We start from the raw sequence: 27,843 nt of genomic DNA, 5'->3' as shown, positions 1-27,843 counted from the left end.
GATCAAGTGCCACACCTGCCCCTGCACTACCTTCCTCACTACCATTCAGAGCCCCATCAGTCCTTCCAAGGGAGGTGACACTTCAGTCGCGAGTCTGTTGGGATCATTACTTTTGGGATCTGGTGTTATGGGCCTGGCCTCCTGTATGTCGCTGAGGAGCGACGTAGGTTGGGAGCTTGCTTTGCCAAACACCTTTGCTCCGTCCACCAGAAAAAGCAGGATCTCCAGGTGGCCACCCATTTCAATTCCACTTCCCATTCTCATTCTGACATTTCAGTCCATGGCCTCCTCTACTGCTGCGATGCGGCCACACTCAGGTTGGAGGAGCAACACCTTATATTCCGTCTGGGTAGCCTCCAACCTGACGGCATGAACATTGACTTCTCAAACTTCCAGCAATTGCCTGCCCCCTCACCATTCCCCATTCTTGTTTTGCCCTCTCACCTTATCTCCTTACCTGCCCATCACCTCCCTCTGGTACTCCTCCTGGTGTTAGTCAAGGTCTTCTATCCTCTCCTATCAGATTCCTACTTCTCCATTATCTTTTTACCAGTCAACTTCCCAGCTCTTTAATTCCCTACTCCCCCTCTCCTAGTTTCACCTATCACCTGCTACCTTGCACTTCTTCCTCCCCTCCCCCCACCTCCTTACTCTGACTGCTCCCCTTCCTTACCAGTCCTGAAGAAGGATTTTGGCCCGAAATGTTGACTATTTACTCTTTCTGTAGATGCTGCCTGGCTGGTGTTCTTCCAGCATTTTGTGTGTGTTGCTTCAGATCTATAGCTGAAACTTGCAATTAAAATAAGAGTGCTGTTACTGTCTGTTAAGTCAGTTAATCCCTTTATTGAGATTTAGTCTGTTCTGATGCAAATAGCAAATAAAAATCTGAAATTACTACATTTAGCATTGATATCTGAAGACTGCAATATACCGCAATGTTAAAATGAGGGGCTCTTCTCCAAGATTGTATTGGGCCTTGTTGGAATAATGCAGGAGGTCACAGTCAGATGCAGTGATAGTGGTCAGGAATAGAAGTAATAGATAACTGGATCTTGCTCCAAAGCAGTGATAATATCTTTAGTTGGTTTTCTTTGGTGTAAGTGACATTATGTTGTAGCTAGTGAATGTGCAGGCGAACTGCTGCTTCATTGAGACAAACTGGAGCAAGGTAAAGGAACAAATAAGAAGCAGAAAGGGAGGAGATCAAGCAATAGCTGTCAATGGAAAATGTGTATATTGACAATTTGGCTTGAGACCCTGCATCATGACTGAGAGAAGATTGCTAGGATCCAGCAGTTGGAGAAGGGCTGAGAGGTGATAGATGGAACCCGATGAGATGAAATGATCGGCAGAAATAATCATCTACAGGTGAGGGTCGGAAAGGCAAACAAAGTGAGAAGAAACCGGGGCAGCCTTGCAAGTCAGATTTTCCCTATTCCCTCAGTCTTGATGAAGGATCTAGTGTCTAGATCAGATTTCAAATATCTGTAGTTTAATGAATTTTTGGTACAAAATGTTACAGCTGAGACTGGTTGAAATAGTTAACATCAACTTTCAAAAGAACGATCCTTTTTATTGGGGGGGGGTGGAATAAGACAAAAAAGACACGCTGAGCTATCGGCTGCGAAACTTCCGGTAAGATTCCGCAAAAGGACGCCTGCGCAGTGACACATCAAGTGATGCGTGACGAATGATTGATGGTGGAACGAGCGTTCAGATTGGCTGCACATGGACGTGGGCCTGTCAGATGTGAGCCAATCAGCGGTGCGCAGTAGCTGTCAGCTGATGTGAAATGGCGGCGTCCTTGGTGTGCTGGCCCAGTGTTTGACCGGGTTTGGTGGGGACATCATTGGTCAATCTGCTCAAACCTTAGCTGAGCTCCGTCGCGGGGGGCATCAGCCTTGAGTTAGAGGACAGCGCAGTGAGGAGCCTGGGGAAACATGGGGACGGTGCAGGCGCGGGTAAGCGATGACCCCGGGCCAGTGGCCTGGCAGGAATTGCCACTGAGGGGAGCGGTCCCCTACCCTGTTGTCGGTGGTCCCTGCCTACCTGTGTGTTCTCTGTTTCAGTAGGCGCTCCCCTCGCACCTGCCTCAGCCTGACTTACTTCGAATGAGATTCCTTATTTAAATCGAGTGAAATACATGAATTTTAATGTAGTCCCTGTGTCCAGCGAATTTGTATTCAATGATTCACTTTTTAGGAACTGGGTGTTGCTGCCCTCTCGATAATTGCACTCAAGAAGCAGTTGGTGAACCGATTTCTTAAGCCACTGCAGTTTTTGAAGCTAGAGTTCGAAGATTCAGACCCATTTATAATAGTGTTGGAGCGGGAGGGGGTGGTGGTTGAGTGGTTCTGGGAAATTACATTTCATCATTTTGTATGACTTGGATAGTTTTTTAAGGTGAGGGTGCACCCATGATCTTGGTGTCCGTGTTCTGCTTGGCGCTGGTGGCAGCAAGCTTGGGAAATTGTGACAAAACAGCCTTGGAAATAAATGCAATGCATTTTGTAGATAATAAAAAACAGCAGCCATTGTGCAGTGATGATTGTCTGTGTTGCATTTCCTTTAATACAATTCTGGTCAGTTCTTTTGAGTGATCAAGAGCTAAGCTTTTTTGGAATATGCTGCCACATCACTGCTCTCATTAGGAAATGATGTATTGGTTTATTATTGTCACATGTACCAACATACAGGGAGAAGCTTGTCTTGCATGCTGTTTTAACAGATCAAATCATTACACAGTACGGAGCTAGAATAAGGTAAAACATTAACAGTGCAGAATAAAGTGTAAAAGCTATCAAAAGAGTGCAGTGCAGGTGAATGGTAAAATGCAAGATCATTGTGAGGTCAAGAGTTCATCTTATCAGACAAAAGGTCCATTCAGAGTCTGATAACAGTGAAATAAAAGATGTCCTTGAGCCTGGTGGTATGTACTTTCAGGCTTTTGTATCTTTTGTCCAACGATAGAGGAAACAAGAGAGAATGTCTGTGCTGGGTGGGTTCTTTGATTATGCTGGCTGCTTGAGGATGCAAGAAGTATAGATAGAATCTATAGAGAGGAGGCGGATTCCTGTGATCTGCTGAGATGTTCCACAGTTCTGCATTTTCTTGCGGTCAAATGTCATACCAAGACAGGATGTCTATGTTGCATCAATAAAAATTGGTAAGAGTTGTTGGGGACTTGTTGAATTTCTTTAGTCTCTGGAGGAAATAAAGGCATTGGTGAACATTCTTGTTCCAGTTAAAATTTTCATCCCATCGGGCAGGAAAACAACAAAAGGTCCATGAGAGTTCTGATGAAAGGAACTGTCTGACTTTCTGAATATTTCCATTGTTCTTATTTTAATGCAACCCTAGTCAGTTCTTTTGAGAGATCAAAGGTTAAGCTTCCTCTTTGGAATATGCTGCCATATCGCTGCTGTCAATAGCTACCACTGCAGTTGGTCCAGGTAAAAATTTGTTGGGTTTTAATCACTAAAATATTGACAACTGCTGACAGCTGTCAAGTTTAATTTCAAAGAATTAAATTTGTTTGAAGTTAAAATGAAGTTATTTGTAAACACAGCCAAAAAAAGCAACTGGATTGCTGTGAGAGACCCCTTTGGTTCGGGGGCATTGAGAGATGGAAAATGAAAACTAGTTTTTGTCAGTAATGTCTACATCCTACAATTTTGTTTTTTCTTTTTTGTCACCTTTAGTAAATGAAACAAATTTATACAAATATAGACTGAGGTTCTACAGACAACATACTGACCTAGTAGGTATTTATTTGTGTATCTGGAGTACAAAGGTTAGGACTTCAGGATGACTTCCCATTGTTCTCTGGTTATTGACATTAAATGTATTTTATTTCAGTCCTGAAGCTGGATTTGAAGGGTGCTCCATTCCCAGTTGAGAATGTAGTCTCCACATGAGACCAATTTAAAGATTTCCTTTGTTTACAATAGATAGCTATAAAGTATCTGTTCATGAACTCATCAGAAATACTACTTATTCTTCATTGTTCTGATTGAAGAATAGTGTCATTAGGAGCAATGGCATTGTGGAGGAAAATATTGATGCGTTTGATTGCCACTATGATCTGTTGCTGCAGTACAACATTCTACAGGTGGACTTTGAAGGATTTCTGCTCTCTCATGAAATCTTCTTATGTCTTACCACCAAAGCAATAGATCTTTCTGTTGGCAGGTACAACTGTTTCCAGGGGAATGGGAATGGTCTTCTGTCTCCACTCCAGGAAACAAGAAAGACAAAACAATATTACCTCTGAATCTCAGAACTATTTCCTGACTCTTTAATGTTTGTTACATTGGAAGTTTTCTACATGGGTAAAGGAAAGTTTACAAATTTGTAATGTTCTTCTGATCTGTATAATTGTTGTTGCATTCTTATCAGTGTTACCACCACACGTTATATTGCAACCAGATCATTGGAAAGGGCTAGGGTTTTCCTGGATCACTGATCCAAGTGCAGTTGTTAAGATTTTGTCATCTGTAAGAGGAAACTGGTAAGGTCAGAAATCAGAGAAATTGAAAAATCCTTTTTTTAAATGTTTATCTATCACCTTCTTAAATATATCTTAACGATCCTACCTTCTTCACCCTTGAGAGTAGAGAATTCCAGAGGTTCACTGCTCTGTGACAGAAATTTTTATATATCTCAGTTTTAAATGACTGCCCTCTCATCTTGAAATTGAAATTTACTTTTTCATCTTATTTTCTAGATTTCCATTAATAATTTAGTTAATCTAATAAATAATCTGGCATTAAGTTATGCATAAATATATTGTGTTTTTTATCCCACGCACTCTGAGTTATCATTTTGTATTGATTATAAGTTATTTCACAGGGAGAGAATTTGTGTATAGTGTGTACTTATTTGGCGACAGTGATGATGACCTCTGCAGTTTGCCATCCATGCCCCCCCCCCAATTTGATTGGCTAGTATTTTTTAATAATGCTCCTGTGAACTTAAATCCTGGAGATGTGTTCTGAACATGACTTTTCTCAGGTTTACCCTGTTACCAGCTAAGAATTTTGAATAGGTTGTCTGGTTTGGTTGGACTTTAGAAAATCTGCTTAAAATGTATGCTTGTCATGTATGTTGCTACTCATGCAAGTGTAAATTATTGAACTATGAGCTTCTGTATTCTTATTTTATGTTTAACTTGTCTACATTTCATGTATAGATTAGCCATCTTGTGGAGAGATATCTAAATTAAATTTAAGGGGAACATGAGGGGAAACTTCTTCACTCCAGAGGGTGATGAGAGTATGGAATGAGCTGCCAGCACAAGTGGTGCATGCGAGCTCGATTTCAATGTTTAAGTGAAGTTGGATAGCTATGTGGATGGTAGGGGTAGAGAGAGCTATCGTCCCAGTACAGGTTGATGGGAGTAGGTAGATTAAATAGTTTTGGCGTGGACTAGATGGGTCAAAGGGCCTGTTTCTGCACTCTACTATTCTATGACTAATTTTGGACATGGAGCAACTTTGGCCCGCTTGGAGCAATTTGGCATTTGTTATTATATTTGCATAAATGGTTATACCTTTATATATGTTGCTGTACTTATATTTTTTAAATAAACCTTAATTCTACTTCTTTATGCCTGAACTTGTCAGACATTTTGATGAAAGAATGCTAGGAATGCTATACTTTTTCCCCACAACCTGTGCTTGATAAATTGTCACTTTGTTGAGCAGCGAGTTTCTTTATCGATCGCTTAATAAAAACTTGGCTTGATCCTGGGATTCATCAACCATGAACAGCAGGGATCAAGAGAGGAGAATTGTTTATAATTCTTACAATGGAATCAATTTGATTTCTGATTTTATGCTGATATTTGGTAAATGTCTGTCTCAAATAAAATACAACAGATCTAAAACAAATGTATATTCTTTTCAGAGCTTGGAACCTCTCCCAGTGACTGGGCCAAATTTGTCACCTCCAATAGATGAAACAGAAACAGTTGAAGTGGAGCCTGAAACCAAACAGGAAGTCCTGGAAAATAAACAGGTGATTATTTACTTCCTTAAAAAAAGATTCACTGTTTTCGTATGATTTTGTTAGCTTCTTTTGAATCAGTTGGTGAAAATACCAAATTCTGTCCCTATAACCATTTGCAGAAAGAATGTCAGTGATGAAGCATTGGTCAAGTACTAATCTTTCTCTCTTATTTCAGATTACTGTTCAGCATGTGCATATTGATGGAATCAGCAGAACTAAGGATGACCTTTTAATATATGAAATAGCTGATGTTTTCAAAGCTAAAAATCTCATTGAAGTAAGTATTTCTGGAAACTTTGGAACTTTGAACTTGGTAAGTTTTTCTCTACGGACTCTATCACAAAGTGTTCAGGGGAACTGATAGAATAGGTAGAGAAAAGCTGTATTTTCCTTTGGTTGGCCCATCTAGGACTAGATGATATTGACTGAAAGCTAAAGCCAGGTCTCAAAGTGGCTTTGAAAATATTTCTGTGTCAGAAGGTGGCATGTGTTTGGAATTCTCTTCTGCAAGTGGGGCATTTATAACTATTAGCTGGTGTGACGAGAATACACATAAAATTAAGATGTTTGCTGGCCTTGGTTAGCATCAGTGACATCAGCAAGTGGTCTGCCACCTGCCCTCAAGGGAAGGAGAGATAAGGAACAATGGAGCAGCGTCTGGAGATGTGCAATGAAGGGACGGGAGAGAGAGCTGTCTGGAGCGGCTCCCCCTTTGAACCCTGAACTGTTTGAAGTGGTGGACAGGCGATGCCCCAGCAGGGGGATAAAAAGGGACCGGTTCGCTAAGGCAGGACACACACGCCACCCGAGGTAACGAGACCCTGGAAGCAGTACGCCTCTCACGAGTCGGTGGGAAGTATCAGACAACGGCCAGGGTGGAAAGGTACGATCAGCGGGAACCCGATGTGTGCCCGCCCTTGCCTGGGTGCCGGGTTCACTGCAGAGGATCGACCGCATCTGGAGGAGGGGTCACAGTCGGTGACCTCAGGTGACATCACCAAGGACCTGCCCAAAAGCTGCTTGTGAGCCATATCGCCGGTCTGTGAGTGAAGCCGTGTCTGAATGATCAGTTGTTCCTGTTCCCTCTCTCTCTCCCCCCACGTTGTCCATCGCCATGGCAACGATTACTGCGAACTGAACTACTAAACTGGACTGAACTTTGAGTCACTTTGAAATTTGGTCATTTACCCCTAGACAACGATAGAGCTTGATTGATGCTGTTATCTTAATTCTGTGCACATGGGTGTTTATCATCGCTGAACTGTTGCATTTATTATCCTTTCGATTACTGTGTTGCTTGTTTCTTTAATAAAACTTTCTTAGTTCTAGTACTCCAGACTCCAACTGAGTGATCCATTTCTGCTGGTTTGGCAACCCAGTTACGGGGTACGTAACACTGGGAGATGGATGGAATTATGTTAACCAAAGCTATTCTGCTGTAAGGATAAAGGAAGAGCTTAAGGAATTGAATTACAGATTAACTATGATCTTATTGAATGGTGACTTAAGGGCTTGTGTGATAAAGTGGCTGCTGAGAAATGTCACCATCTTATCTGGTGAGAAATATCAAATTATGGTTTGTAATGTACAGAGGATTCCTGTTAACTGGCCATCAGTTAATGGGGGCTGCCGCTTATTTGGGACAACTCTTAAAAGGAGAAAATGGATTGAGTGGGGGAAGCTGGAATTCCCTTTGTTTACTCTGCTGCTTGATTGGAAAAGGAGACTGTTGCTGAATAGTTTCTAACTAGTGTCAGTTGCTTGTGTGTGGCTTTGGACACTATACCATGCTTCAAGCAAACAGTTTTTAAATAGTATCAGTTGTGCATGCTTCTGTTATGTTATCCATTTGGGCCAGTGGACATCGATTCAAAAAAAAAAGTGAGTTTTGATAATTTTGTTTTTTATTTTGACTTAAAAATATTGAAACCTTTGCCAAGATGCCTTGAATAGATTTGACACTAGTCAAATAAATTACCCTGCTGGACCAAATTAAAACTCATCCACCTAACACCACTCATTGTCAGCTGGAACTTTATTGTTTGATTATGACACTACTTCATGCAGGAAGGCAATGAAGGCAGCCTATTAACTGCACTTGGTGTCTACGCTGATCTTGTTAATTACAATCAATTAAAAGATCACAGCGGTGTACACTGGATGAATTCCTTTGTTGATAACTATTAGGAACTGATACACAGTTTTATAGTACTGTAGCAGTATTTGTAATGTTCTAATTTGTTTTGTATTTCATTTAAGTACATAATTTGTTACTCAGTTAAACAGCAGTTCATCTTTTTTTCCATACCTTTTTAACTATTTCCATGAAACTTCGGCTGATTGGGACAGCCCCTTAATTCAACCAAAATGTACTGGTCCTGATGTGTCCTAATTATTCAGAATCTATTCTATTCCCATTCGCAACCAGATATATAGTTAGGAGTAAGTGCCTTTGGGTCTTAAGTATCATGTTTTTTCCTGACTGTAGTAAACATTTTGATGATAAAAACACAAAATGCTGGAAGCACTTAACAAGTCAGAGAGCATGAGTGGAAAGTGATCCTGAATAAATGCTTCAAATTAAAGATCCTTTGGCAAAATATTTTAATAAATTTACTGACCAGTGTAATTTAAGTGTTTCTGATTTGCATGAGCTTTTAGGCAATATAGTATAAAATGGTTGCTGTCTGTGCAGCAACTTGAAGATGATGAAATATTAGTGGAAAGTTGTAGGACACCTGATGTCGATGTTTTTGAATGGTGTGGGGAGGTCCAGTGAATGGCTAATGAAACTTCATTTTATGATGTTGGTTAAAGTGTACAAGAATGAGCTCCATTTTAAAATTCAAATAATACAGTTTGACTTATGTCTATTTGGCACTGTAAAAAGGGCATTAATTTAATAATGCATCTGCGACAATGTGAGATTGAACCCATGATCTCCTGGCTCACAAGCAAGTGTGCCGGTACTGTAATTGATCTATTACAGTATGGTAAAACATCAAAATATAACTTTCATATCCTTAGGTTATCCATAACATTTTACAGTAATGCACTTCTCACTGTTTAGTTACTATTATAATTCAGTAAGTACAACAGATGGTTTACAATGTACTAGTGACCAGATAATATATGATACCAGTGTTGCAACGTGGGATATTTTGCACCTGTCTGAAAATAATCATGGCCTTAATAGAAAGGATACTTCCTGATAGCATTGCTTCATCAGCATAGCACTGTAGTATTAGCAGATATTTTTGTGATCACATTTCTGGAAGGAAACTTTAACCCACAAACTTACAAGTCAGAGATTAATGTTACCCATTGAATCAAACTGACAGATTTATGCTTTGCTTAGTATTCAGGTTTACGTATCTTTAAGTAGCACAGTGGTACCAGCAGTATTAACATTATGCTTTTGGTATAGGCTGTGGCCCAAGCAGTAATATTTAAAGGAACATTGGGATTATCTGACATTTGAACAGTTAAAGATAGTGGAAAAATGCAATACTATTCTTAAGTACACTCCTGCAATTATCTCAAGCAACACACATCAAAGTTGCTGGTGAACGCAGCAGGCCAGGCAACATCTCTAGGAAGAGGTACAGTCGATGTTTCGGGCCGAGACCCTTCGTCAGGACTAACTGAAGGAAGAGCTAGTAAGAGATTTGGGAGGGGGAGGGGGAGATCCAAAATGATAGGAGAAGACAGGAGGGGGAGGGATGGAGCCAAGAGCTGGACAGGTGATTGGCAAAAGGGATATGAGAGGATCATGGGACAGGAGGCCCAGGGAGAAGGAAAAGTGGGGGGGGGGAACCCAGAGGATGGGCAAGGGGTATAGTCAGAGGGACAGAGGGAGAAAAAGGATAGAGAGAGAAAGAATGTGTGTATATAAATAAATAACAGATGGGGTACGAGGGGGAGGTGGGGCATTAGCGGAAGTTAGAGAAGTCAATGTTCATGCCATCAGTTTGGAGGCTACCCAGACGGAATGTAAGGTGTTGTTCCTCCAACCTGAGTGTGGCTTCATCTTTACAGTAGAGGATGAAGCCACACTCAGGTTGAGGAGGAGACCGTGGATAGACATATCAGAATGGGAATGGGATGTAGAATTAAAATGTGTGGCCACTGGGAGATCCTGCTTTCTCTGGCGGACGGAGCGTAGGTGTTCAGCAAAACGATCTCCCAGTCTGCGTCGGGTCTCGCCAATATATAGAAGGCCACATCAGGAGCCCCGGATGCAGTATATCACCCCAGCCGACTCACAGGTGAAGTGTCGCCTCACCTGGAAGGACTGTCTGGGGCCCTGAATGGTGGTAAGGGAGGAAGTGTAAGGGCATGTGTAGCACTTGTTCCTAAGGGAGGAAGTGTAAGGGCATGTTAGCACCCCATCCATTATTTATTTATATACACACATTCTTTCTCTCTCTCTCCTTTTTCTCCCTCTGTCCCCCTGACTATACCCCTTGCCCATCCTCTGGGTTCCCCCCCCCCACCTTTTCCTTCTCCCTGGGCCTCCTGTCCCATGATCCTCTCATATCCCTTTTGCCAATCACCTGTCCAGCTCTTGGCTCCATCCCTCCCCCTCCTGTCTTCTCCTATCATTTTGGATCTCCCCCTCCCCCTCCCACTTTCAAATCTCTTACCCGCTCTTCCTTCAGTTAGTCCTGACGAAGGGTCTCTGCCTGAAACATCGACTATACCTCTTCTTAGAGATGCTGCCTGGCCTGCTGCGTTCACCAGCAACTTTGATGTGTGTTGCTTGAATTTCCAGCATCTGCAGAATTCCTCGTGTTTACGTCCTGCAATTATCTTCTAACTTATTGACTCCTATTACAATTTATATTCTGAGTCAAGAGAGAACTGTTACTTCATACTCATTTGGTTCATATTAAATCAAAAATTTTAATTTTGAAGTGGAATTGAATCATATCTGGTGTCTTTAATAATTGCATATAAAATTAAGATGACTAAGGAAACTAATCTCTCTGAGGTTTTTTATACTTTTTTGTTAGCTAACATCATCAACTGGCCTGACAATATAACATTATCTACCTTTTTTATTTTTCACCCAAATAGGCAGTTTACAGTTTTTTTTTGAGTTGATACAAATCTTTACATGTCATCTTCATTACAATCGATCCTTGATCCTTACTTTTCCACCTTCTATAGCACTCCCCTCACTTTTCCTTGAAATCCAACCAATTCAGAGTTCTGACTAGTGGGTGGCATGATTGAGTTGAGCTTCATAAAAGTTTTGATTTTGCTTCACTAGTGGGTTCGGATAAAATAACAGTGGATTATTTTCTTTCCTCAAAAAAAGGTGATGAAGAAATCTCATGAAGCTCGTGAGCGGTTACTTCGGCTGGGAATTTTCAGAAACGTTGAAGTCCTCATTGACACTGCCCAGGGTAACTTTGAAAATGTTCTGTTTCTTGTCTTCTGTTACTGAGTGATGATCTATATTGATTCTCTGGATATTTGGACATCTGCACAAATGAATGTCATGTCTAATAAAGTAATAGATTATGTCCAAGGGAATGTTGTCACCTTGCAAGGTGGTTCTTTAGCTTGTTCTGACATGGAGTAATAAGACGAGCTTTCCTTCCCTTCGAGCTGCGCCACCCAGCAATCCCGCGATTTAACCCTAGCCTAATCATAGGATGATTTATAATGACCAATTAGCCTACCAACTGGTATGTCTTTAGACTGGGGAAGGAAACTGGAGCAGCCAGAGAAAATCCACACGGACAGGGGGAAAACGTACAAACTTCTTACATGCAGCAGTGGGAAATGAACCCGTGTTGCCAGTACTGTAAAGTGTTGTGCTCACCACTGCGCTACCACTTTAGATTGGCAGGAAAATTTTAAAATGTGGAACATCCAAGACCATTCATGTCTACATCACAGACTAACACAGGGGCTTGGGAGCAGAACGCTCATTCACTTTCTTGACTGGTTCATGGGGAATGATGCAGAATAAAAGCAAGATTAAAGTGAGATCCCTCCCTCTTCCACCCCCAACACACAACAGAACGGAAAGAAATGGGCAAAAAACGCAGAATATAAAACCCATAAGTCTGAGAAAGTCCAGACTCCATAAATGTAAAAGTCCAATCTATAATGCAGAACCACAGTAACATCCTCCTTCATCATTGAAGAGAGAGAGACACCATATGAAGAGGTCTGCACGCCTGCCATGGAAGGCCACAGCGATCAAAAGGAAGCGGTCGACGCTGAATTCTTGCTCACCTTCCACATTCGCCTCAATATCTCAATCTTCCTCAGCGCTTTAATTGGCGATTAATGGACGCTTTCATCAGGAAATGGAGTCTAACATCGGCTCACATCCACCTCGAAGTTTCTTCACCTTGAGGCAGTCCATATATGTGCTCACATCCCAGAATCCTGAAGACAGCAAAGTGCTGGATCACTCAAACAATCTCCAGACTGAAAATTGTAGGCTCTAACAATTGCAGAAACACATTTAAGATGAAAAACAGATGTTAAAATAAGTAAAGTGGACATTTTCATAGGCTATCTGAAAGACATCAACCAAGGGAGTGTTGAAAGCTGGCGCTATCTTGACCGGAAATCTTTATTGTGCAGGATTGAAATTCGTTAGGTCCACCGATAACAATGAAGATTGCTTCTGTTTTGTGTGCAGAAGTCATGTGTGTGACATGCTCCGTTGTGTGCTCTTTCAATTTAACTTCACTCACCTCTGTTTGTAGTCAATGACTTGTTCCTAGAGTGATATTTTTTAAAAATTAAGTCACAGCAGCCACAGGCAACGTAAGTGCAGATCCTGGTAATCTGAAATAAAAGCAGAAAATGTTCTGCTTTCAGGCATGTCACTGGAAAGAGAAGCAAAGATTACATTTAAGGTAGTAATCTTCTGAACAATGTAGCTGCTTATTCCTCAACGAGAGCCATAAGATGACACTCAGTTAATGTATATTCTGATGGCGTAGTTTGATTGATAAATCTTGGCCAGAGTGCAAGGATAATCTCTAATGTGGACCATTTGTCAACCAGCAATTTAACTGGAACTTGAAGTTAGAGTTATGTAGCGCAAAAATAACCATTCATCTTCTCATTTAAGTCAATCAAGATGCCTGTCTAAACTAATGCCTATCCCTCTAAACCTTTCTTGTCTGTGTGCTGCCCAAGTTGCTTTTTTTATTATTACAGTTATACCTGCCACTACCACTATCTGGCAGCTTGTTCCTTATACCACCTCATTTTGTGTGGAAAAGGTTGCCCCTCATATTCCCTTTAAATCTTTCCACTCTCACCTTACATCTATGTACTTTAGTTTAAGATTGCCTTACCCTGGGAAAAACATCGTTGCTTTCTACCCCTAATTTAATAAACTGGAAGTTAGAGAGCATCTGCCATATATACTGTATTCTTATTTTTTTTATCTGTACCCAGCAGTTGTCAGCAGTTAATCTGGAATAAAAGGTAGTATTTTGTGATAATTTTTGCGGGGGGCGGGGGGTGGGGTTGCACACAGAATCTTGATGGCACAATACTAATTCACTTCCTTGGCTGAATCATGGGAAATTATGCTGGCAAACAGGTTAAATTGAGGCAAGAGATAACACTGTTTTGAAAGGTTGATCAATGTGTAAGTTTTGTCCTGATTTTAAAAGTAATTCCACATTTTGCTGATATAAGTTTAAAATAAATTGAGTGCTCCATCCCTTCTAGTTTATTTTCTAAATATATTTTGTTGATTCTAAAGGAGAGGAGGCATTGGCTGATGGATTGGATGTGATCTTCGAGGTGAAAGAAATGAGACGTTTAACTGGAAGCTACAACACTATGGTTGGGAACAATGAAGGAAGCATGGTAAGACAATCTCCATTTAACAAGTATTAACTACGGTTGGACAACTGCAATTCTGCCTACTGGATTTAATTTTTTTTTCCCCCTTAACAGGTTTTGGGTTTGAAGCTACCTAATTTGCTTGGGCGAGCAGAAAAGATAACTTTCCAGTTTTCATATGGGACGAAGGAGACCTCTTATGGCATTTCGTACTTTAAACCAGAGCCTGGCAACTTTGACAGGAAGTAATGCAGTCATACATTTCTTCTCTGCTTGTAAATATCCCTGAAAATTATGATTTTACTGCTTTGGCAGGTGTTTGATTCATGTTGACTGTTGAGAGAGAGAAATGAATGTTGAAAAAGGGAAAAAATGGACTCTTTATTTTTAAAGTTTGAAGTGGGTCAGGGTAAATGATTCCCTGAGAACAGCCACTTTTTTTCCCAGACAAAACATTATTTGTTTTGAGAGTGTAGGAAATAGAACCTAAATTAATTATTTTCCAATAAAAGCAGGGTAATTTTTCCAGAAAATGCAGTGAGTGTAGGGTACTAACATTAAATGATGTGCATAAGATCATGCTGAATCTTTTGTAACATCGTGGTCATCGAGCATGATGGACAGGGGAGGTATCTAAGCATATTCAATTTAGCTGGCCATAGTAATATCCCTACGTGAAACGGCTGTCTTTCATCCAGGTTTTACTGGACTAGGTTCAGTGTTCAACTTAGAGTTTTGAAAACTAGCTTTAAGAAAAACTTGTTTTGCACAGGATTTTTCATCAGCAATGTGCGTACTTGCAACCCTTCCCAAATTTAATTTTGAAAAGGATTGGGGAATTATAGAATGTAAATCATATAAATATTGGGCTTTAGAAATAATGCTTGCTGATAATATGCAAAAGCAACAATAAATTTGGGATGTGTGCAGTTGTATAATTAAAGGGAGAAGTGAAGAAGTTGCTGTTGGAAAGATGCAACCCCGTTGTTAGCCTTGTAAAGAAGTGATCTGGACTTCTCCCCCTTTTCATTTCTTCCTGTTTTGAACTGCAGATATGAAATAAATCTGCATAGAAAGTTAAGTCAGATCTAAGTGCTTTTGTGTAACAATAGGTTTGTCATTAATGCCAATTAATCTCTTGAATGTTGAATATTATTTTTTTAAAATGTCATTTTTTCAGATTTTAGTCATTGATCATTTAAAACAGTCCAATCGTCCATTGCCTGATGAAGAAAGTAAGTCACCACAGACTGGCACAGGAATCTGTCATCATCTTGGCTCAGATAATTCAGTTACTTATCAATAGGTGCCACTGAGGTTTCAGAGTTTCCTTTAATGAAAAGGACATAAAACTGAACTTTGTGCAGTTGTGTTCCGATATCATCTCATTGTTAATTCAGTGTGCCTCGGAAATGGCATAAGCTTTTATTTGCACTTTTCCTAGTAAGCTGGCCAGTGAACTTTTTCCTGTGTATTTTCTAAACATTGCAGTACAATTTTTACTTAATTGGTCTTGTAGTGAAACTACTTTTTGGTTGTAATGTCTCGATGCTAATTTATCTTTGCACTTATATCTATGGATCTACATGAGTAGAGTTTATTTTTAACTGTAGGTACTGAAAAATTGGCTTGTAGATTGTTCATGATGTAAATGAAAAGTGGATCATAGATTGAAATGTATTCTTCTTCTTCAGTTATTCTGTTAACTTGTATAAGGTGACGGGGCAGTTTCCCTGGAGTTCACTTCGTGAGACTGATAGAGGGATCTCAACAGAATACAACGTAAGGATAAAACACCATTTGGTTAATCCATTTTAAATTGTTAATCTTAACAAAGCTACTTGACATTAAGTGACAATGCTACTGTGTATTTGTAAGGAAGCATGTTTGATATTACTAGCACATCAAATAATCTAATCAGCTAGTTGAGAACATAATGGTGTGATTAAATCATCAAAGATAAGAAGGTCCTGGCAGAAACCATTAAGAATATGTACTTTACATTTGCTTGTAACTGTATACTTCTGTGGAATGTTCCATAAAAAGATAGATTTTAGTGCAGAGGAAACTGGGATGGAGCTTGTGCAGTATATCATGCATAAGAGGATTCTTCCTTTGAGCTATGAGAAGATTTGAATCCATTTTCTGAACATACCACCTGATTTTCTACTTTGGTCCTGGCTTTGAAAAAAATAATTTATTCTTTCAGACACATCTAACTCTGATCTTAAGCATAAACATTTGGAGATAGTTTAGACGATTATTAGATTAGATTATGAGGACACACAGGCCTCTTTTATTGTCATTTAGTAATGCATGCATTAAGAAATGATACAATGTTCCTCCAGTATGATATCACAGAAACACAAGACAGACTAAGACTGAAAAACTGTCAAAAACCACATAATTATAACATATAGTTACAACAGTGCAAGCAATACCGTAATTTGATAAAGAACAGACCATGGGCACGGTTTTAAAAAAAAGTCTCAAAGTCTCTCGAAAGTCCCATCATCTCACGCAGATGGTAGAAGGAAGGAAAACACTCCCTGCCATGAACCTCCAGTGCCGCAAACTTGCCAATGCAAAACCCTGGAAGCACCCGACCACAGCCGACTCTTGAGTCCGTCCGAAAACTTCGAGCCTCCGACCAGCCCTCTGACACCGAGCACCATCTCTGCCGAGCGCTTCGACCCTGACCTTGGCTGCCAAGCAATAGGCAAAGCCGAGAATTTGGGGCCTTCCCCTCTGGATATTTTCGATCGCACAGTAGCAGTGGTAGCGAAGCGGGCATTTCAGAAGTTTCTCCAGATGTTCCTCCGTGCTTCTCACGTCTGTCTCCATCAAATCAGGATTGTGCACGGTCCCCTACTTAACAAATACAGATATCATTCCGGAGTGGCTACGCGCGCTGCGTCGCACCGCCATCTTCTCCTCCCCTCCTTGTGGGCAAACAGAGGATTTTTAGAACCAGTGCAGTGTAGAATAGTTGTTCCCCTGGAGTTGTAATGTGTTGTTGATTTATTTATTCCTTATAGTTTCCACTGTGGAAGACCCATCATACTCTGAAATGGGAAGGAATATGGAGGGAGCTGGGCTCTCTGTCTCGCACAGCATCGTTTTGTGTTCGGGAAGAAAGTGGTCATTCACTCAAGTCATCGATTTCGGTAAATTAATGTTTTTATTTTTAGAAGCCAGATGCAGTTGTATGATTTTAGTTGACAGATTTTTTAAGCTTTAATCCAGTTTCATTTTCTAATGTTAATATTTCTGCTTATTATGTTAGAAACTAACAATTACAAACTGAATATACATTATTTAGAATTCATTTCTGCAGAGAAATTTTAACTAAACCTGTATAATAATGGAATCTGGAGAACTGCATTAAAAATGATCAGATCAACTTGTGACTTTAGCTATTTGCTTTAAAAATTATTTTTCCATTAAACACCTTGTGTTATATTGAAATAACACTGAGTTGCTTCTGAAGTGATCCTTGGGTAAATATACTTGCTGTGGGTCGTATTAAGTACTTGACCAGTCCATCCATGCAGTTGTGACTAATTTGGTTTTGAGGAATAGAGTTTTCATGTTGTATTCTCATATTGTAACTGATTTGTGTTATTTCTTTACAGCACTCAATGACAGTTGACACCCGGAATTCAGCAATCATTCCCAAACGTGGAGCTTTACTTAAGATAAACCAGGTAAAACACAATTGAATTTAGGAATGATTACATACTACTCAAGGAATAATTAGATTTAGCTTTGGTTAATTTGGTTAACTAATCATTTGAAATATGTGACTTCCATTGTTAATTGTGGTATCTAAGACCAGCGATCCCCAACCACTGGGCTGCGAGGAAACAATATGAATTGGCGATAGGAGTCAGCTCCAACTTTCCTCATTCCCGGTCATGCCCATTGTTGAGCTTGAATGCACGCGAGGTCATTACGCACGCGTCATCCATGTCAGCGTGGGAAGGAGATTAACTTCTCAAGCTTGCAAATGACGGCAGGCTGAAAAGCATGTTTGACATAACATCTCTGCTGGCATTCTGGATCAAAGTCAAGGCTAAATATCCTGAGATAGCCACAAAAGCACTGAAAACGTTGCTTCCATTTCCAACATCCTATCTCTGCGAAGCAGAGTTTTCTGCAATAAATGCAATGAAAACTAAATTGCGGAATAGACTGGACATAAGGAACCTCCTTCGAGTATCGCTGTCTCCCATCACCCCTTGATAGGACCATCTTGTTGCAGGAAAACAAGCCCAGGGCTCCCACTGATTCAGCAATATTGCTGTGTTGCAATGATTTTATATGTTCATACGGGGAAAATAAGTGCTGTGTGTTTCATATCCAAACGTTACTTAAAATGTTATGATGCTATTGACTTATATAACCATATAACAATTACAACACGGAACAGCCGATCTCTGCCCTTCTAGTCCGTGCCGAACGCTACTCTCACCTAGTTCCACTGACCTGCACTCAGCTCATAACTCTCCATTCCTTTCCTGTCTATATACCTATCCAATTTTTCTTTAAAATGATAATATCGAACCTGCCTCTACCACTTCTACTGGAAGTTCGTTCAACACTTACTTCAAGCTCCCCTGATAATTGACTTATTGCTATATTCATGCGAGGAAAATATGCACTGTGTGTTTAATATTAAATCACGCATGCGCACTGGTGCCCGCTGCGCAAGGTCATTGGGTCTTTCTCGGTGTAAACCCAACGTATCTGGCAGCTACTCTTGTTCGTTGGCAACCCTACCACCCCCTCCCCACCCTGGTCAGCCGGTCCGCAAGAATATTGTCAATATGAAACCGGTCCGCAGTGCGAAAAAGATTGGGGACCCCTGTCTAAGACAATTAGATTGCTAATCCAGTACCAGCTTGTGTTGTTCGATAAGCAACAGCATTAACAGTTTTCAGTTATATGGCAACTTGATGCACCAAGTTAATCAAAAGCTATTTTGCAAGGGGATACGTGGGCAGAGACTAAAGGCTTGAGAGAAGAAATAAATTTTAAAGAGCATTTTAAAGGAAATTGAAGTGATGGAGAAGATGATGTCTTAGCAGTGGAAGACATGGCTGTAAACGGTAGAGCAGTTAAAATCATGGATGAGGAAGAGATGGGAATTTGATCAGCACAACCTAGGTGAGGCTTAAAGAACTTGAGATAGTTGTAGAAACAAGGGTGGGCAAAATCAAAGCGAGATGTAAATACAAAAAAATGTTAAAACGGGAACATAAACTTGGAGCCAGTGTAAGTCAACAAATACTGAGGTGATGCACATTCGCATGTGTGTAAAGATTTTTAGGTGATTGAGGTACAGAGAATAGAATAGGAAGGTGAGTTGAGTGTCTATTGTAATACTGTCAAAACATGATGAAGGTTGAGTTAGATATATTTCTCAATGCCAAAGACTGAAGGATTTGAGGAGAAGGCAGAAAAAGGGTTGTGAAATAGATGTTCAACCGTGATCGTATCGAATGGTGAAGCACTTCTTGAACTTCAGGCTCAGTCGTTACACTGAATTGCATTGTATAATGCATGTAAATTGTTAAGAGAAATAAATCAATAACATCATAAAGAATTTGAGTAGTTTTGTTGAAAAATAATTTCATTTTAGCTCTTGATGTGTAACATGTACAGAATGAAGTTTGTTTTATCAAAAAAATGCTAAGCTTGTTGAGGTGCTTCTAAAAATGCTAGCAATATTATTATCATCTATTTGAATGAAAACTATATTAATTTTGCCTGACTAAAATAAGTTTCCTTGTCATGACTCACCATTTGTTTATTTTGAACAGGAACTGGCAGGTTACACTGGAGGTGATGTGAAATTTTTGAAGGAGGACTTCGAGCTCCAATTCAACAAGAGCCTTTTGTGGGATTGTGTGAGAATTGTTTTCAGTTAAATCATTTGTGCATTACAACAAATAACTTACTTGCCTCACATTGTAAACTTGGTTCAGGATTTATTTTTACTGAAGGTGGGAATACTCTGTACTTTCCAATGTAGAATTAATCAAGGGGGTGACAATATTGGTGGGTTATGAATAGCTTTGTTAAATGAGGCTTTTCTAAAAGGCAGACATGGAGTGTGAAGTGTTTAAAATAATCATTCATCAAACAAGTCCATTGTAATGTAGATTTAAAACAAATTTCTCCTCATTCTATGTTCATGTTGCTGCACTTGGTAAGAATCAACACATTAGAAATATAGAAGTCAATAGCAAAACGTAACTGGTTCAACTAAACAATAAGTTTTCTTTGCTTCAAATTTCTGAACATGTTGATTAATAACAGATATTCAGTAAATAGATGGCCATTGAAAACATTTATGAACATCAGTCTTAAGTACTTAAATTTGTTCACTGATGCTTAGAGTAACAAGCATTGAGGTTTAAAAATAATCCAATCTGTAACAATTTGTTGTTGGAAATTGAGCAGTTTCTTAATTTCAATTTGAATGAGTGAAGGAAGACCAAATAATTATTATGCAGCTGTATTCGTTAATAATGTACGTATAACAGTGTAGGCACGTTATATAATTTTGTATGTATTTTATTTTTATTACTTCTGTAATATATTTGTTATAAGTATTAAATAATAGCAAATTAGAACAATTAATTTCATAATAAAATAATATTGCCCACAATATCTTTTATTTGTAATGGATTAGGTTCTCTCAGCTTCCCTCTGGGGTGGACTTCTAGTACCAATTGGAGACAAGCCATCTTCTATTGCTGACAGGTAAGTGTTTGAGAAGAGAATTTGTGGAAGAAATTAACTTAATGTCAAGGAACAGAATTTAGTAGGAGCATTTTGGTTTCATTCTTTGATGTTTCAATGTTTGTCTTTGTGAAGAGTCTAGAGACAAAATGCTTCATTGTTCTTTTCATTGCTAGGTCATTCTGATTAAGAGGTTTGTATCTATTGTACAAGCTCAACCCTGGTTGATGGATTTAGTGGAATTATTTTGTTGAACACTTTCAATGCTTAAAATTGGTGCAATGAAGTTTGAAGGCAAGAGTGCAGGTTTCTTAAACTATCAGAGTATATATAAAGATATTGATCAAGGATAAGTCACCAGGCATTGGATTTCATTTGGGATACAGCAGCAAGAGTTAAACACCTGCTCATTTTCTTCCTAATCACTTCTTGCATCAATCATAATTTGGGTCAGTGATAGGCTGTTCATCATTCATAATGTTCACAATCACCTACAACTTCAAACAATATACTATAGCTAGCTGCCAGATCCTGCAGATGCTGGAAGTCCAGAGCAACACAAACAAAGTGCTGGAAGAACTCAGCAGGTCAGGCAGCATCTAGGAAAATGAATGAACAGACAACATTTTGGGCCAAGTCCTGATGAAGAGTCTTATGAGAGAAAAATTAGATCCAAGTCTTTTTAAATACATTGGACTGATGTGGTTGATGTACTGTGCTTTACCGTGTCTACAGTACCATAGAAGGATTGTGGTAAAGTAGTTAAATAGATCTACTGACTTTATCAAATTATTTTTGTATTCAGATTTTATCTTGGGGGACCAACAACAGTCCGTGGCTTTAGCATGTATAGTATTGGACCACAGAGCGAAGGTATGTGTGAGGTTATGTATTTGCTGCAATTGTGGATGTATTTGGGGATGCAGAATTGAGTTAAGTTATTGGAGTTCAGGCTGTTTTATTGAAATTCAACACATTGAGGGATAAACTTGGTGATGTTTTAAACACAGTGTAAAATATTCGTGGTACCCAAGAAATACTGTAATGGAAAAAATAATGGAAGGTTGCCCATCTGCCTTCTAAGTCACAAGTGATTATTTGTGACATACAGAGGCAATGGAAAACTAAATATTTTATTTAGAAAGATTAGAACTGTATTGTCATTGCTCAGAACAATGAGTTTTAGTGTTACTCCATTTAGTGCAAAATAACATACTGGCAATTCAATTACTAAAAATACAATGACTAAATTTAAAATAATGTCTGAGTTATTTAGAATGACACCTAAGTTACAAATGAATTAAAAACAAACAACTATAATGTACAAGGTAAAACTTAGTGATTTTGTTTGTGGGTTTTCAAAAAAAAGAAATCTATGTATATTGCAGGTTTATGTAGACTTTAATGGGAACATCTGTTGAGATTCAGGAGTTGAAATAGACTTAACTGTATAGAAATGTACATTATTTAAACTGATTTCTCTCTCTCACTGTTTTCTCCCCTGCACTTCCCCCCACTCCCCCTCCTCTTACAAGGGGACTACCTCGGTGGTGAAACATACTGGGCTGGAGGCCTGCACTTGTACACACCTCTGCCTTTCCGTCCAGGCCAAGGAGGATTTGGAGACCTCTTCCGAACACACTTCTTTCTCAATGCTGGCAATCTTTGTAATCTCAACTATGGTATGGCAGACAATTTTTATTCGCAGGCCCCTGTTTCTAATAAATGATTGTAAAACTTGATCAGACTGAATTGCTAAAGCAATTTGTTCAGCCAGTCCTTTATATGTTGTGACATAGAGCAGCCAGATCAACATATGGATGTATTTGTTTCTGAGGGAGGAAATATTCTAATATCAGAAATACAAGACTCCATTTTTCTAAAGAGCTGTATTGGAAATACAATATAAATTTCTCTTCTTACTGGGAAAGATTAATGGATGAGTTGTATTTAATTTACGCATAATATTAAGCTTTGGATCCACCTTTATTGTTTTGGGGCAGATTACTCATGATCAGGGGTCTGTGCACTTATCCCCCTGCTCTAGTCACTTTGTACTTATGACTGAGAGGCTAAGCACAGCTACAATGCCATATTTAAGTTTGCTGACGATACTGATGCTGTTGGCCAAATCAAAGGTGGGGACGTACCATCATATAGGAAGGAGATTGAAAATCACAGCAACCTCTCACTCAATGTCAGCAAGACCAAAGAGCTGATTATGAATTACAGGATGAGAAAACTGGAGGTCCTGGAGACAGATCTTATCAGGGGATCAGAGGTGGAGAGTGTCAGCTACTTTAAGTTCCTCAGTGTTTTCATTTCAGAGGATCTGTCCTGGGTCCAGCACGTAAGTGTCATTAGAAAGAAAGCACAGTAGCACCTCTACTTAGAAGTTTGTGAGGATTCGGCTTATCATCTAAAACTTTGACATACTTCTAAAGATGTGAGTGGAGACTGACTAGTTGCATCACGGCCTGGTATGGAATCACCAATGCTCTTGAATGGAAAAGCCTACAAGAAGTAGTGGATACAGTGAAGTCCGACACAGATAAAGCCCTCCCCCCCACAGAGTCATGCTCCCTTCTCACTGCTGCCATGAGGAAGCAGGTACAGGCGCCTCAGGACTCACCGCAGCAGGTTCAGGAACAGTTATTTCCCCTCAACCATCAGGCTCTTGAACCAGAGGAGTATCTTTAATCAATTTCACTCACCTTAACATTGAACGGTTCCCAAAACCTATGCGCTTACTTTGAAGGGCTCTTCTTCCCATATTCTCAATGTATACTGATTATTTATTCTTATTACTTTGTTGTTTTATTTTTCTTTTTGTATTTGCAGTTTGTTGTTTTATGCGCGTTGGTTGATTGTCACGGTTGTATGTGGTGATGTATATTTACTTTGAGAATAAATTTAATTTGAATTTTGAACTTTATAACTCCCCTTAGTACACCATAATAAAAATTAGTTGGCATTCTTATAATTCCAAGGACATATTCTCTATATAGAATTATACTTAATACCAAATTACTGAGTCCTTGCATTGTTTTGATAAAGAAGCAATTGAAAATATATTTTTGTTTCTTTGGATATATTTTACAGGTGATGGTCCCAATGCACATCTGCAGAAGTTGGCTGAATCCATTCGATGGTCATATGGAGCAGGGATTGTTTTGAGGCTGGGAAATATCGCCAGATTGGAACTCAACTATTGTATTCCTATGGGGGTGCAGAGTGGAGATAGGCAAGTACAGCTTGCATTTTATCAGTCCTGTGGGCCAAATATGTTGTAAAAATCTAGTTTATCGTTGATGACGAATTAGTCAAGTGTTCCATTTGTGCTTGGTTGAGCTGTGACAAAGTTGATTTGCTGTACACATTTAGTCCAATGAAAAAAAATCAATCACATTGAATATTGCCATATAAATTTATTGCTGTCTATATGTATAGTAAATGTATTTAGTCTGTTTATTGTTAAGTAGGTATCTGAGATAATCACAATCCTCTTAATTTTGTTTTTTTTAATTATGTAGCATTTAATCACAAGACGACAAAGGAGCAGAAGTAGACCATTCGGCCCATCGAGTCTGCTCCGCAGCTCCCCCATAAGCTAAACTATTCACCCATCTAGTTCCAATTTCTGGCTTTTTCCCCATATCCCTTGATACCCTGACTAATTAGATACCTGTCAATCTCCTCCTTAAACACCTTCAATGATCGGGCCTCCACAACTGTATGTGGCAACGAATTCCACAAATCCACGACCCACTGTCTAAAAAAAATTTCTCCTCATCTCTGTTTTAAATGGGTACCCTCTAATTCTAAGACTGTGGCCTCTTGTCCTGGACTCACCCACCAAGGGAAACAACCTTTCCACATCTACTCTGTCCAACCCTTTCAACATTCGGAATGTTTCTATGAGGTCCCCTCTCATTCTTCTATACTCTAATGAATACAATCCAAGAGCCAACAAACGCTCCTCATACGTTAGCCCCTGCATTCCAGGAATCATCCTCGTAAATCTTCTCTGAACTCTCTCCAACATCAGTACATCCTTTCTAAGATAGGGGGCCCAAAACTGCACACAAGTATTCCAAATGAGGTCTCACTAATGCCCCATAGTGCCTCATCAACACCTCCTTACTCTTATACACTATTCCTCTTGAAATGAATGCCAACGTAGCATTTGCTTTCCTTACCGCCGATCCAGCTTGGTGGTTAACCTTTAGGGTATCCTGCACGAGGACCCCCAAGTCCCTTTGCACTTGCGATTTTTGAATATTCTCCCCATCTAAATAATAATCTGTCCGATTGTTTCTTCTTCCGAAATGCACAACCGTACATTTGTCAACGTTGTATCTCATCTGCCATTTCTTTGCCCACTCTCTTAAACTAAGTCTCTCTGCAACCTTTCCGTTTCTTCAATATTTCCTGCTCCTCCACCTATCTTGGTGTCATCCGCAAACTTAGCCACAAAACCATTTAATCCATAATCCGAATCATCGACATACATCGTAAAAAGAAGCGGCCCCAACACCGACCCCTGCGGAACACCACTAGTAACCAGCAACCCATCAGAATAGGATCCCTTTATTCCCACCCTTTGCTTTCTGCCTATCAGCCAATGCTCCACCCATTTCAATATCTTTCCTATAATTCCATGGGCTCTCATCTTATTAAGCAGCCTCATATGCGGCACCTTATCAAAGGCCTTTTGAAAATCCAAATACACAACATCCACAGCCTCTCCCTTGTCAATCTTATTCGAGATTACCTCAAAAAATTCCAATAGGTTGGTGAGACAAGATCTTCCCTTCATGAAACCATGCTGGCTTCGGCCTATCTTGTCATGCACCTCAAGGTATTTCATAACCTCGTCCTTGAGGATTGACTCCAATATCTTGCCAACTACCAATGTCAGACTAATAGGTCTGTAATTTTCTTTTTGCTGCGTCCTTCCTTTCTTAAATAACGGAACCACATTTGCGACCTTCCAGTCCTCCGGAACCATGCCAGAGTTTATGATTCCTGGAAGATCATTTCCAATGCTTCCATAATCTCCAAAGCCACCTCCTTCAGAACCCTTGGGTGCACCTCATCTGGACTGGGAGACTTATCTATTCTTAGTCCATTTAGCTTCCCAACCACTTTCTCTCTAGTAATCTTGACTGTACCTAATTCTATTCCCTGATACCTCTGGCTATCAGGTATATTGCTCATGTCTTCCACAGTGAAGACTGATGCAAAATACTCATTCAGTTCCTCCGCCATCTCTTTGTTACCCATTATAATTTCTCCAGCACCATTTTCAAACGGTCCTGTATCTACCCTTGTCATTCTTTTACTCTTCATATATTTAAAAAAAACTCTTAATATCCTTTTTTATGTTAATCGCCAACTTCCTTTCATAATTCATCTTTTCATCCCTAATGACTTTCTTAGTTTCCTTCTGTAAGTTTTTAAAAGTCTTCCAGTCCTCATTTTTCCCACTAATTTTTGCTTCCTTGTACGCCATTTCTTTTGCTTTAATTTTCGCCTTAACCTCTCTCGTTAGCCACATTTGTGCCATTTTTCCATTCATGATTTTCTTTTTTCTTGGAATATATTTTTCCTGCATTTTCCTTATTTCTTGTAGGAAATTCATCCAATTCTGCTCTGCTGCCCCTCCATTTAGCTTACTTTTCCAATCGACTTGGGCCAGTTCCTCTCTCATACCACTGTAATTTCCCCTGTTCCACTGAAAGATCGATACACCTGATACCAGCTTCTCTTTTTCAAATTTGAAACTGAACTCAATCATATTATGATCACTACTTCCAAGGGGTTCCTTTACCTCCAGCTCCCTAATCACCTCAGGTTCGTTACACAGCACCCAATCCAAAACAGCCGGTCCCCTGGTGGGCTTCTGGACAAGCAGCTCCAAAAAGCCATCCTGTAGGCATTCTACAAACTCCCTCTCCTGAGATCCATTACCTTCCTGACTTTCCCAATCTACTTTCATATTAAAATCCCCCATAATTATCTTGACATTTTCCTTCTGACATGCTTTTTCTATTTCCAGCTGCAACTTGTAGTCCACATCCCGGCTGCTGTTTGGAGGCCTGTATATAACTGCTATTAGTGTATTTTTACTCTTGCCATTTCTTAATTCTACCCATAAGGATTCTACCTCTTCTGATCCTATGTCCCGTCTTTCTATTGATTTGATATCGTTACTTACCATCAGGGCCACGCCACCCCCTTTACCTACCTTCCTATCTTTCCTATACACTGTGTATCCTTGGATATTCAGCTCCCAATCACATCCATCATTTAGCCATGACTCGGTGATGGCCACAATGTCATATCTTTTAACCTGCAGCTGTGCAGCAAGGTCATCCACTTTATTTCTAATGCTGCGTGCATTTAAGTACAGTACATTTAGATCAGTATCTGTTGTCGACTTTGCTATATTTCTATTTTGCAGCAAATTATCCTGTATATTCACCGGCCTGTCCTTCTTGCGATCTTTGCTGCACAGTATTTTTGACTTATTTCTATTTTCCTCTTCCTCGACCCTAACACCTTGGTTTCCTTCCCCTTGCCAACTTAGTTTAAACCCTCCCTAACAGCTATATTAAACAATCCCGCCAGGATATTATACCTTTTGGGTTCAGGTGTAATCCATCTTTTTTGTATAAGTCATACCTTCCCCAAAATAGATCCCAACGATTCAAGAATTTGAAGCCCTGCCCCCTGCACCAGTTACTTAGCCACACATTCATCTGCATAATTCTGCTATTCTTACCATCATTAGCGCGCAGCTCAGGCAACAATCCTGATATTATTACTCTGGAGGTCCGGCTTTTCACTTAATGTATAAAAATTGTCTCAAAATATTATTAATTTGCAAAATAAAGTGTGCGCTGGGAGATAAAATTAAAAGAAAAAAAACGTAAGTTTCATCAGTATCTGAAAGATGTCTGAACTACACATTGGTTATGACTTCTCATTTTCCATAGTTTTATGTAAGGCACAACTGAGATTACATTTTAAGTGAAGCAATCTTACTTTTCTTTCCTACCCTATACAGGATATGTGATGGAGTCCAGTTTGGAGCAGGAATAAGGTTTCTGTGATGCCTTTTAAGAAGATGCAATATGCAGGTTTTCCACTGTTAAAGTTGAATCAGTACTGTATCCAAACTATAATAAAGTTGTTTCTTATTTGACCCTGGTGTTATGTTTTTTTGTTTTATAAATATTCACAAGC

At 39.6% G+C, this 27,843-nt stretch overlaps 1 protein-coding gene across 1 annotated transcript; it reads left to right on the top strand.

Moving 5' to 3' along the window:
* The first annotated feature begins 1,777 nt into the window (after positions 1-1,777).
* LOC134351658 (sorting and assembly machinery component 50 homolog) lies at positions 1,778-27,796 on the top strand. Its single transcript, XM_063058113.1, has 15 exons — positions 1,778-1,961; positions 5,908-6,018; positions 6,185-6,286; positions 11,333-11,420; positions 13,760-13,866; positions 13,957-14,087; positions 15,537-15,624; positions 16,881-17,009; positions 17,478-17,549; positions 19,668-19,754; positions 20,543-20,613; positions 21,398-21,465; positions 22,128-22,274; positions 23,695-23,836; positions 27,665-27,796. Exons 1-15 carry the CDS (start codon positions 1,941-1,943, stop codon positions 27,708-27,710), a joined length of 1,410 nt encoding a protein of 469 aa, XP_062914183.1. The 5' UTR covers positions 1,778-1,940; the 3' UTR covers positions 27,711-27,796.
* The last annotated feature ends 47 nt before the right edge of the window (positions 27,797-27,843 follow it).

The sequence above is a fragment of the Mobula hypostoma genome, chromosome 9, assembly GCF_963921235.1.
Source record: "Mobula hypostoma chromosome 9, sMobHyp1.1, whole genome shotgun sequence".
NCBI classification, from domain to species: Eukaryota; Metazoa; Chordata; class Chondrichthyes; order Myliobatiformes; family Myliobatidae; genus Mobula; species Mobula hypostoma.
Note: the sequence above shows the minus strand (reverse complement) of the source record. Positions and strands in the feature narration are given on the sequence as shown.

Excerpts from the sequence above, each read along its gene's own strand:
- LOC134351658 (XM_063058113.1), top strand. The coding sequence starts at position 1,941 with ATGGGGACGGTGCAGGCGCGG. Across the intron at positions 19,755-20,542 it reads AGAGCCTTTTGTGGGATTGT|GTTCTCTCAGCTTCCCTCTG; the intron begins GTGAGAATTGTT and ends GTAATGGATTAG. Across the intron at positions 22,275-23,694 it reads TCTTTGTAATCTCAACTATG|GTGATGGTCCCAATGCACAT; the intron begins GTATGGCAGACA and ends TATATTTTACAG.